Source organism: Eutrigla gurnardus (assembly GCF_963514095.1).
Source record: "Eutrigla gurnardus genome assembly, chromosome: 14".
Classification (NCBI taxonomy): Eukaryota; Metazoa; Chordata; class Actinopteri; order Perciformes; family Triglidae; genus Eutrigla; species Eutrigla gurnardus.
The window spans coordinates 2,231,247-2,244,066 of record NC_139937.1 but is presented as its reverse complement, the minus strand read 5'-3'; the positions used below and the strand labels follow the sequence as shown (position 1 = coordinate 2,244,066).

General features: G+C 43.1%; 1 protein-coding gene across 2 annotated transcripts; it reads left to right on the top strand.

Moving 5' to 3' along the window:
* The first annotated feature begins 1,568 nt into the window (after positions 1–1,568).
* On the top strand, positions 1,569–11,861 carry casp2 (caspase 2, apoptosis-related cysteine peptidase). Of its 2 annotated transcripts, none has more exons than XM_084027600.1 (11): positions 1,569–1,695; positions 2,230–2,393; positions 2,979–3,149; positions 3,518–3,587; positions 3,954–4,045; positions 4,338–4,520; positions 4,982–5,110; positions 5,208–5,298; positions 6,868–7,056; positions 7,679–7,788; positions 10,499–11,861. In XM_084027600.1, exons 2-11 carry the CDS (start codon positions 2,244–2,246, stop codon positions 10,631–10,633), a joined length of 1,320 nt encoding a protein of 439 aa, XP_083883726.1. In that variant the 5' UTR covers positions 1,569–1,695; positions 2,230–2,243; the 3' UTR covers positions 10,634–11,861. The 2 variants fall into 2 exon arrangements, with proteins under 2 accessions (XP_083883726.1, XP_083883725.1); XM_084027599.1 differs by having other exon boundaries at positions 6,868–7,068.
* The last annotated feature ends 959 nt before the right edge of the window (positions 11,862–12,820 follow it).

The following is a 12,820-nucleotide window of genomic DNA, read 5'->3' as shown; positions in this document are numbered from 1 at the left end:
CAACGGGCATGCTGCCCTGCTGTCAACAGCGACACGAGAACCACAAACTACAACAAGCAATACAATACAACTCAACACAAACAAAAACACTTAACGCATAGAATATAGAAAAAAGTTTGAGAAACTCACTCGCTCCGTAGGTCACTCACTCAAGCTCGCTCACGCTCACGCATGCGCACACAGAGAGAGAGAGACAGAGAGAGAGAGAGAGAGAGAGAGAGAGAGAGAGGTGGTGTAGACATTCTAATGCTAAAGCTTTCACTTTATATACAGTTGGAAAGTTCAGTTCAGTGGTTTGAAAAACTGGATCACCAGATAAATATTTAGGGTGGTGAGATGATTAATGGTGCAGGAAGCAAGAAAAAGCAAAGTTCTTCTACACAAACTTTTATTATTATTTGTGAACTTTTCGCAGTTGGGCATTTTTAAAATTAAATAATAGATCATTGAGATTTTTGAGATTCAAGCAGGCATTTATGGGGAACATATATAAGTCGTAGACATTTAACACTTGACAAGGAACTCATTGATTGCATTTTTAACAGTGCATTATGTTTAGTGTATCCAACCTTTTTATATAAAATCTTAATCTCAACAATTATTGTAGTTGTCACATACATGTAGCACATTTCCCTGTATGTAGTAGATGTATGTAGAACTATTAAGAAGCATTATGTGGGAATACCCATATAAATTAAAAGCTTCTCAAAGTTGTTCTACTGTATACTTCAATCACTGCTTTTGACTTCAAATAATAAAACAGTTGTTGTTAACAGTTTGAAGATGCTGCAGTGCAGAGACTGATGCAAGCACTTCCTGATAGAGTTTTGGTAATGACTGTACAGTCCTCTGTGTTTGCCTATTAGTCATGATGAATAATATATCTATGGCAATGGCTATCATTTATAATTAGGAAGTTGTATTTCTCAACAGTGGCAGCTGTTCCTTTCTTGTAAACTATTGACCTACGATAAGAAGTTACACCGCTTTCAATGCGAAAATGTGACAAAGTAATGTTTCATCTACAGGTTATATAATAATTGTTATATATTATTGGATTGTCATAACTGCTTTAAATTTAATCTGTAAAAATGTAATACAAGTTAGTTCAAAGTATTAGCATAAACCACTGGTGTAAAATACAAGTTCCCCCTAAATGTTGATTCAGTAAAGTAGCTATTTCAGTAAAATATCATGACACATTCCACCACTGACATATCTCGATTAAATGTTGTTTTTATAATTAATATAATTATAATGCTTGTAAGTGTTTATTTTGAATCTATTCCATGTCTTTCTTTTCAGCCAATAACAGATTAGTGACTTTCTATTAGTGAAGTGCTTATGCCTATCTCCAGAGTGCTCCTTATCAATTGGCTACTTATTTACAGAAAACGGATTCAAAATTCAAAATGCCCTTGGATCGGCCTGTCTTTCACTAGATTCCGATAGGTGGTACCCGCCTGTAAGATACCCGGTGATTGGGGACTTGAAACGCCACTCAGAATGTATTCGGCTCTCATTGGTCTGAATCCAAAACAACCATTCTTTGCCCCGCCCCCTCTCAATGCACCGATCCACCGCGGAAGTGCGGTTGTGGTGGAGTGCAGACGGGATGTTGTTAGTTTCGTGTGTGTGAAATAGTGTGAAACACGTCGACATACTTCTGGACGGTTTAATATTAAGATAAGAACGGTAAGAATTAGGAATAGAAGGAATTTCATGTCGCTATTCCATTTAATGCAAGAAAAAAGCTATCGAGCTAGCTTGCTAGTTAGCATTGGTAACAATAATTAGCCATCAACGTTTAACTGTCAGGATAACTTACCTACAGTCTGTTGCATCGTTACGCTTTATTAATATAGATATTTATATTAAGCGGTACACTTAACACAGGTATTGTCAAACGCATGCGTTAGCTGTAGATTTGTAACGTTATCCACCTGCATTGTTCCGCTAGCATTGTTGGTGTTTTCCCTCCCGATGGCTTTAAACATAACGTTTTATTATAAGCGTACATATAACGTTCATGGAAAAGTGATTTGATTATAACACGGATGTATAATAACTTTACTACGTGTCTGAGAGAGCCGAGCAGCAGTGAAGTAACGTCTCTTAGAAAGCGCACACGGCGGCGCTGTAGTAAGTCACCGGAGCCGCTGACGCCTCGGTAAACTGCCGTTAACGCCTTATGGACGCCGGTGTGTCTTGTCGTCCGTCCCTTCCCAGACTGCTGGAGCACGATGTTGGAGTGTGGCATGCTGGAGCAGGACAGACGGGCTCTCCGGAGACGCTCCGCTGTTCTCTGCAAACAGCTGGTGGTGGATGAGCTGCTCGTTCAGTCGTTGCAGGCAGATGAAATCCTCACCGAGAGCATGGCAGAGAGCATCATGGTACGTGAACACTGATGAATGGATATTGTTTCATTTAGGACCCTAAGCATGCAATCTGACTGTCTACCTGCACATTGAATGAGAGATACACCTGTTTAAATGGCTGTCAAGAGGCTGGTGCTTGCAAGTTCCGGGGTTTTGGCCCATGGGGAAAACCTGTGATGAGTCCTAATGGATCCCATGATAACCCATGTTTTTTTTCTTCATTTTATTTTGTAAAATACCACATGCTTTTATGACTTTAGGCCTTTTAACACATTTTAAATGGAACAAAATCATCCTTTTTTTGTACACATTAAGGATGTAGCCTTTGGCCATTGTTTATTAGGTCATGACCCAAATAGGTTGACATCCACAGCTTTTAATGTAAGAAGTACATTTGGGCTGAGATTGCCAAACACAAAGTCTTGTATTTTCAAAGACGTTCCTGTATGCTTGGGTTGAATGCATGCATAGTGTCAACAGTGGGACATTGTTTGAAAACAATGAAAATAAAATGATATTGGTAATAATGGTACATCTAACATACTATTAGATTGGATCTTTGTCAGTAATGTTAGTTTTTTGGTCTGATCTCCTCTCTAGGCTGAGCAAACATCTCAGAAACGAAGTTGGCGCTTACTACTACTCTTGCCGAAGCGAGGGCCCAGAGCCTTTAGCAGCTTCTGCTCAGCTCTGCGAGAAACTGAGCAGCAGCACCTTCATGACCTGATCACACAATCACCAGAAAAAGATGGCAAAGAGACGCATGTAGAGGTGAGTGTGCTCTTCATCAAACATCACAAAGCTTCAGTGTACACAGCAGATTCTTTCCAGACATAGTGCAGTTCTTAGTGTTTTCTGCTGACAGCTAGAGGAGGAGTCAGAGGTCAATGCAGGGCGACTAGTCATGCAGAGTCCTGAAAACAGACAGAGGATGAAGAAAAGAGGAAGAGATAAGCAGGCTGATGTGAGATTCACAAACCACATCCAACTTATGTTAGACGTCCAGATGTCCTGCTGATGTAGTCGGACAGCACGGAGGAGGTTCCCCAGTAGTCAAGTTAGGAATGCAGTTGTCATTTTCCTGCTGCGGCCTCAGCAAAGAACATCATTAAGTTTATGTGCATGAATTTGAATTTCAGAGGATTGTGGACTCTTCTCTTCCATTTCCCACCCAAGAAGTAATTGCTGCCAAGAGAGCGAGGACAGATGGTGAGTGGTGTTGTTTTTCAGGTTAAAATAGGCTTCTCTGTTCGATGATGTTGTCATTGTCAATATTTTTCTGTTTCCGGGGAGACGGGCGGGTGGCGTCTGGAGCCAACGGTTTATCTTTTGTCGAGTTTAAATAGACAGGTGATTGAGTTTGAAGGAGTAGTAGAAGTTGAATGCAGGAGCGTAGTTGATCTTGCGTTCAACTACTGTCTGTACCTACAGGCGCCACGCCCCAGTAGTGACTCATTCACAGTTGTAGCACAAAGTTTGTTGTTGCATAACTACAATGCTGTGAAAACTGCTTCAGCAACTGAACTTGAACTTGTAATAAGCAGAGTTTGTGATCATATGTGTCCATGTTTGCAGCGTCCATGGAGTTCAGCCTGGATGCAGATAGTCCCATCAACACGCCGGTGCTCCCATGCACACCAGATTTTTACAACGCTCATTGCCAGCAGGTAAAATACTTATCTTCAGCAGGTTTGCACTAACTCACTCGGTTATGTTCTGCCTGTTACCCTTTGAGTATAAGTCAGTATAGAGCACTAAATGCATAAGATGTAATGGTTGCAAGTTGTCTTCATTGGAAAAAATAAACAAATAACAAGCAAGGGGTGAAAGCCCTTTGTAGAAATATAATTATTTTGCAAATGAGATTATTTTGGATTCATTGATGGCTACTTGCCTTTTCAATTGATTGACTATGTTTTTCTATTTTTCTATTTTTCTCTCTTACATCTTGCATTCCAGTCGTACAGAATGAATTCATCCCCTCGTGGTTTTGCTTTGGTGATCAGTAACGTGACCTTTGATCGTTGTGCTGCGCCTGATCTTGACCCTAGGAAGGGAGGTGAGGTAGATGATGAGGTCCTCAGGAAGGTTTTCACAGAGCTGGACTACCTGGTTTCAGTCCACAGAGACCTCACTGCTCAGGTAACGCACACACCAACGCAGGCTCAATGTGTGTTTACAGGATATTTGAAACACAAGCCATCCATCTCATTCAGTGGACAAAGCTAAAAAATAAAGAACGTTGTAAAAAGGGAGAGGGACATCCTTTTGACCATGACTCCTTTGAGAAAGTCACTGAGACAGTTTTTGGAGACAATAACTAGTTTGGCAGGTTTGTTTAGCTCAGTTCCCATTTTCAGTGTGTCAGTGAAAACAGACTTTTCATTTTAGTTACTTGTCAGTTTTTCGGCATTGCTAAAAACAATGTAGAAAACATAAACTGTAGATATTTTTATATCGTTTGATGGTATATATTGTCATAATGCCCGGCCCTCTCACTCAAACCCAGAATAGTGAATGTCACCGCATGACTCTCTTACCAAACTGTTCAGTATTTAAAAAGCAACAATCTGAGTTCCCCTCTTTCCTTACCCTTTGAGCAGGGCATGAAATCATGCATTGAGAGCTTTTGTCGTCAGCCAGACCACCGGACAGTGGACAGCTGTGTGGTGTGTCTGCTCTCCCACGGAGTGGAAGGAGCTATCTATGGGACAGACGGACATCTCCTGCAGGTGAGTTTGTTTGGTGTTTTTCTGTTTCTGTGTGTGATTCAAGGGTGAAGATGTAACCTGCTTCAGACTTCTAACTTTGTCACTTGTTCACTTTCAGCTGGACTGGGTGTTTGAGTCCTTTGACAATGCGCACTGTCCCCTGCTACAGAACAAGCCAAAGATGTTTTTCATCCAGGCCTGCAGAGGAGGTAAGGCTCTCAGTCTGATTCTGTACGCCTCTCTATCATCATTAATTGATTCAAGGTGATTAAGTAGATTGATGTTTCAGTACATATCTAAACCTATATAGGCTACTCATAATAGCCATGCATGCAACACTATATGGGGGGAGATTAGCTCAGGAGGTAGAGCGGGTTGGCTGGCAACAACAAGATTGCCGGTTCGATCCCCGACTCCTCCTAGCTGAGTGCCTGGTGTCCCTGAGCAAGACACCTCACCCTGATAGCTCCTGACGAGCTGGCTGTCGCCCTGCGTGGTTGACTCTGCCGTCGGTGTGTGAATGTGTGTATGAATGGGTGAATGTCAGTCAACACTGTAAAGCGCTTTGGATAAAAGCGCTATATAAATGAGGACCATTTACTATATATAAATAAATGTAACAGTCACAAGCTCTCAGTAGTTACATCCTCCATATGTTGTGTTGTAGATAAAATGTAATCAATAGTAGTGCAATAATAGTCCATTACCACGTCATTTATCTTTGTCTTAACCAGCTAATTAGTCTGTGTCTGTTATGGACGTTTTGGTCTGATTATGTGGCTGATGACAGTCCTCACCAATCCTAAAACCCCTCGGCTGTAATCCTTATTACTGTCCCACACTCCCTCCACCACAGAGACAGCCACAGGTGTGCTGCTGACGGCCATTAGATGTGGTTGGTCACTGCCTCTGCAAAAAGCTGAAAACCAATAATAATCATTGTGTTCGGTCAGCCATGACCTGTGATCGGCCGATCACTCTCAGATGAAGCCGGTTCTATGCCGACTGTACAGGCATGTGGCGTACGCTGGTTCACAGTATTGCCAACCTGGAAACGTTCTCGCTGTTTTAAGCAACTTTTCTGTCCCCGTTAGCGGCTTTAGTTTTAGTTTATTTGATTCATTTAATCAATACAAATAATTTGATTTGTGTGGGTTTTTTTGTGCAATGGCCACTAGACTTTAACAAAGTAGAATAATGACATTTAGAAGTTTTAACAGTTTACACTGACTACTGAGCATTTGAAATGATTATTTGGGGATGTTGGTGAGAAAGAATAGTAGTTGGTCTGGAGCTTTAGATACCAGTTGCTAACTAAACAACAACAGGAACAATCTGTATCGACCCGCGTGGCTCATCAACACTCGGCAATCCGTACCTGCGGTAAAGGAACATGATCAGAGAGTTGTATCATCCATCATCATGCCATTGATCAATAATGAACTTTGATTTTGCGTAAATTAATACAGTATGTTTTATGTATATGTAAGAGCTTTTCCACTTACGTGTGTGTCAAGTCTTAAGTCAGAGGAGTTTCCGGATCCAGACCAAAACCAAATTAATAGGGTTGAGTACTAGTGAAGACATCTTAAACTTGAATTTATCTAGAGATGAGTAAAAACGTAGATTGTAGAAGGTAAGACAGATGCAAGTCAGATGCAAAACTCCCAAAGAAAACAGTGCAAGTAGGAGAATACAAATGAATGTCTCAAGACCAAACACAAATGTCAAATAAAAAGGGTTGGATGTTAGCTAAATGGAAATGTAATGTCTTCTAGAGGAGATGGACTGTGGAGTGGAGCAGATCGATGGGCCGGCACGGACCTGCTCACCAAGCTGTGAACAGCGGGATGCTGGGAGGGAAGGACAGGGGGACGCAAACTCCAGACCGAGAGGGGACATGGGGAGACCCAGGATTAAACTGCCGCAGCGTTCTGACATGGTCTGTGGCTTCGCATCTCTCAAAGGTCAGAGCATTTGTAAGTCTGTCCCTTTTGCTATTCCTGGTTGGATTTGTGTTTAAAATGTGCAATTCAATTAATCATTTGAGATATAAAGGTTGTGTGGGAGGAAGGGCTGCACGATATTGGAAAAAACAGATATAGCAATATTATTTTGTCTGTGATATATATTGTGATATGAAAACAGTTAAATGCATTGATCTGGTACCCTTTTAAGCAAACTTAAGAGGCTAAATCAACAATTTTACGCTTTAGTAAATCAAATCAACCAACACGTAGGTTGAAGAGATGCCAATGGCGATGAAGCAGCAAAAAAAGTCACAACCACAAGGCATTGATTGTTAATGAGACGGGTCTTTGGGCTGAGAACTAGAGGTTTTAAAATGACAGTGTTTGTAATGTAAACAAACAATATCTCTGGTTCTGCTCCATCAAAACAATCGGTACATCCTGTCAGTGATAAAGGAGCGCAGCAACAGCTATCACTGATTTAGATGTTTTCGGCTTTTTCCGATGACCTTAACGTTTCTATTTTCAGTTATGTAAATGGAAAACACAACCTCAGCTCTGCCTCCCTGCATCTTATCCCGATGTATTAAGCCTTTGTTGTGATCTTTTCCTCCTTCAGGCACCGCAGCCATGCGGAACACCAAGAGAGGATCCTGGTTCATCCAGGAACTCAACACAGCGCTGCGCCTCCACGCCAGAAACACCCACCTTGCAGACATCATGGTGCAGGTAGGGCTGGACGATTTGGCCTAAAATTAAAATGATTTTTTTCAGACTAATGGATAACTTTCGATTTAAACCTTTTCTGTTATTCTCTTACACCACAAAAATAAATGAGGTTACCAAATTGTCTAGGCCTATGTGAACAAATCAGTTGTTCAAGAATAAAAAATAAAAAAATAAAAAAAAACAGCACCACTTGGCTGTTATTATTGTGCAAAGATTTTTTTTTTAATCAAATTAAAAAATGTCTCTTGTAGGCCATCCCTGAAAAAACTGTAAACTGTAAAATGAAATACAATGAATGCTGACATGTAGCCCGGGTGTAAAAAGCAGGGATTCAAATGAATGAGTTCCTAAATAAGTGCAGTAATAAAGATAAAGAGAGCGAAACTAAAAGTAATTTGGTTTAATAAGTAAAAATGGTTTACTCAGGGATTAAGACAAATGAGTCATATCATAAATGAGTAAACATTGCGAAAACATGGCAGAAAACACTCATTGATCACTCAAAAACAATACTAACACTATTATATATTATATACAACACTTATTTACACAGAAACCTCCACTAGAAGTCCACCAAAACAGCGCTCCACTTTGCCATCTCTCCTCTCCAGCTGTGCCCAGTTCTGCCCTTCCCCCTCGGAAAGCCCATCATTACTGTAATGTCATGTATATCAATGGAAAGCGCTGACTCTCGGCTGTCAGGAGCCGTTGGAATTAGGTTGATTGCGTGAATGGTTGAGGAGATACGGTAATTTCAATTTCCTACGTAAATTTCTGTTGCAGGCGACAGGATCAAATCTGCAAAGTCTAGAAGTGTTTTTAAATCGCGATTTTGCGGTTCAGCCATTTCACAAACTGTAGGAAATTAAAAATGCAAATTAATCAATTAGATCTAAAAAATGGCCCAGTCCAAGGTGCAGGTGAACAAAACTGTCCTATTCATCTAAACTCTAACCGCTAGTCGAGGTGAAGTCTGAACAGGTGAGTCTTGAGCCTTTTTCGGAAAATGGCAAATGACTCTGCTGTCCTGACATTAGTCGGGAGTTCGTTCCACCACTGAGGACCAGAACAGAGAAGAGTCTGGACTTTGCTGAGCGACATTTGTTTGATTTCAGCGATGGTGGTACCAGCCGGCCAGCTGAAGTAGAGGAGCGGAGTGCTCGCTTCGGGGCATGAGGTTTGACCAGTGTTTGAAGGTAGATGGGTGCCGTTCCATTGATGGCCCTGAAGGCCAGTGTCATCGTCTTGAATTGGATGCGTGCTGAAACAGGGAGCCAGTGGAGGTCACGGAGGAGGGGGGTCACATGGGAGAATTTGGGTAGATTGAAGATAAGGCGTGCTGCAGCGTTCTGGATGCGCTGCAATGGTTTAATCGCAGAGGCCGGGAGTCCGGCCAGGAGAGAGTTGCAGTAGTCAAGGCGGGAGATGACCAGTGCTTGGACCAAGAGTTGCGTTGCATCCTTTGTGAGGAAGGTCCGAATCCTGCGGATGTTGTAGAGGGCAAATCTGCAGGATCGGGCCACAGCAGTGATGTTGGGGTGCAGGATAGTTGGTCATCAAGGATTACACCCAGGTTCCTCGCAGTTGACGACGGCAATACTGTGATGCCCTCGACAGTGACCAACAGGTCCATGCGAGGGCAGTCTTTCCCTGGGATGAAGAGGAGTTCGGTTTTATTCAGGTTAAGCTTGAGGTGATGTGCAGTTGTCCAGACAGAGATGTCAGCCAGACAGTCCGAGATGCGAGTTGCAATGTGAGTGTCAGAGGACGGGGGAAAAGAGAGGAACAGCTGGGTGTCATCTGCGTAGCAATGGTAGGAGAATCCATGCGATGTGATAACAGAACCTAGTGATCCAGGGAGGGGAGGGAGATGATCGCGCAGGTCGTGAGATTGGGGGACAGAGAGTGTCCAAAGAAGAGGAGAGTGAGGACATCAGGATGGAGGAGGCTTCCTCAGTAGGCATTAAGGAGAACTGTTCTGAGGATGGTAGCGAGGAGATAACAGTTGAGGAGAGAGCGGAGGAAGTGAGGGATTTCAGGTTGCGGCGGCTGGTGACCATTCGAGGCGTAGAGGGGAGGGATGGGGAGGGAGAAAGTCGCAAAGTGGTGGTCGGACACGGTGAGCGGGGTAACAGAGAGTGCCGAGATGCCACAGGATCTTGTGAAGACAAGGTCAAGTTGGTTCCCGGCGCGGTGAGTTGGTGGAGAGGGGGAGAGTGTAAGGTCAAATGCGGAAAAGAAGTCAATGAATTCAGATGAGTGCAGCTTTCCCGAGTGGATGTTGAAGTCACCGAGGACGACGAGTGGTGTGCCATCATCAGGGGAGCAGCTCAGGAGGGCATCCATCTCATCCAAAAAGTCACCGAGAGGACCGGGTGGGCGATAGATCACTATGATGTTGAGTTTGAAAGGAAGGGTGACAGACGGCGTGGAATTCAAGTGTAGATCGGGGTAGGACCTGGTAGGACCATCTGGGTGAGATGAGGAGCCCAGTTCCTCCTCCTCGCCCTGTTCGTCTTGGGGAGTGTGAAAACGAGTAGGCAGTTGAAAGGGCAGCTGGAGTGGCAGTGTTTTCTGGGGTGATCCAGGTCTCTGTGAGGGCCAGGAAGTGGAGAGACTGCAGGGACGCATAGGCTGACTCCATGCACTGTGTAACATGCAGTTTCGGTCATCAATGTAATCTTCCTGTCTTTTGTTTTTCTGTCTCCAGGTCAACGGGCGTATTAAGGAGCGGGAGGGTTACGCTCCTGGCACCGCCCACCATCGCTGCAAAGAGATGTCGGAGTTCACCAGCTCACTGTGCAAAGACCTCTACCTTTTCCCCAAGTACCAGCCCCAGTATTGATACATGCAGATATGCACACACACACACACACGCACACACACCATTCCTTGCATTGAAGCTGTTCAATACAACAGTTTATTTCACTCCATTACTGCCACACACTTGTGCATTCCTGTTACCCTTCATGTCCTAACAGGGTTTAATCATTCATATTTGATGTGTAAGTACTGCCTCCTCAGACATGAACACATGTACATACACTCACAGAAATCCTGGAAAGGAAAAAGGAGCAAGCTAGGTAATCTACATGTACTCTGAATGGGGCAGTGTGTCTGCATTTACCCATGCATCCTTGTGTCTTTCTATGCCACTAAGAGGGTTTAGTTGAGAATCCTTCCAGAGTTATATTTTGTTGTTTTCTAACTGCAGAGCTACTAAGTTTTCACTCTTTTTAAAATGTATTTTATATACAGATCTATTTTTGTGGCTTAATTTTGTATGAAATTGTTTTTATAAAGACTTTTAGGCCCTTTTTATTTGTATATAATGTGTTTTTTAAGTTGTTACCGTTTCTTGTTGTGAGTATAGTGACAGGCAGGGGGCAGCACAGCAGAGACATTTCATCTCCTCTCCTTCATCAATATTATTCATATTTTCAAGTCAATTGTAAACAGCTTTTATTTTAGCTATACTTATATTGTTATGTGGTGATAAAACGATAAAGTCGTCAAAGGAATTCACATTTTGCTTTTCTTACATAGTTTTCCTTTTGAAGAGGAAAAAACCTACAGGGCAGCTTCAAAACAGGACCTTGAATTGTTTCAGTCATTTGTCTTTTTGCTTTTTCATTTTTGGGTGTTCAATCAGGAATATTAAGCTTTTTTTTCCCACCTAAAATTTCACAAAAGACACCGACTGTAAATTTACTTCATATCAGCTGTGTTACTGTCGATCTGTTCTGGCCAGTGTGGTGGGCTGCCAGGGGAATGTGGTGCTACTTGTGGGGTCATACACCTACAGTCTGAACTCCTGACCTTTATGCTAACTCTGACTCCTAATAGTGTGTCATCCTGTGTGTGGGAGCTGCACAATTATTTAGCCCCCCTGCAGTTTCTTTGGTGATATACTGGATCATGATATGTCTTCCATTCTCTTCTATTCTGTACTGTTCTATTAGATGAATATATGACCATGAAGTATATTGTAACCCCCCCTCCCCAGACACACACACACACACACACACACACACACACACACACACACACACACACACACACACACACACACATATCCATTTCTCAAGACTGTGTGAGCATTGATGTTTCCCAGAAAAGCCCTGAGTGTGTTTTCTTACAACAGTGTTGAGTATATGGTTGAAACAGTATTGATTGTTACCATCTGTGTGATTTTAAGCTGAGGTTGTAACGATTGGCTGGAAATCTTGGGGTAGAGTTCACCCCGGGACCGGAAGGTGCTCACCCTTCTAGTCCTTTTGTGTTTTTTTGTCATGATTAAACACAAACGTTGGGGACGTATTAAAGGGTTAAACTCTTGCAGGTTGAGATGTTTTGAAGGTGGCAATTTGCTGCCAAGCTTTGCCTGCCAAGCTTTGCTGAGGTGCAAGGTCGAGGGGGCCGGGAGAGATTTGATTTCTGTCAACACCAATGACTGCCAAATGTTCTATACAATAAACAGGCCGTGGTTTTTAAACAAACTGTCGCTGTTTTCTTCCAGCCGTGTGTGTGCACGTGCATTCATGCTTATTGGTTGAATCCTGAGTGTGAGCGCTCTGAATGAACACACACTTCCTGTGCATGCTCCACTGTATTTGATCCTCCTTGTTGCTGTGTTTGTGTGTGTTGTTCCCGGCTTACAGCCCGTCCTCTCTGTTCTCAGGTATAGTATGACTGGCGGCCCACTATTCTGCCTCGCTCAGGTCTCTCCATGCTGTAACTGGGATGTATGTATCTCTCACACTGCCCGCCACCCAGTGATAATGTTCTTAGTGTATCAGATAGAGGCCCAGCCAGCTGTCCACAGTCATTCTCCCTTGACACACACACATACACACACACACACGCCGGGCGGTCAGAGTAACACATTTCTCGCTGGCCTCCGGTGTAGCCGCGAGATTAGGCTGTTATGCGCTGGCGTGTGGACCACAAAGCAGGGCGGGGTTAAGGGGGATCTGTGTGTGTGTGTCTGTCTTTGTGGTCGTCATAATGGCCGCCTGTCTCATCTGCTTAG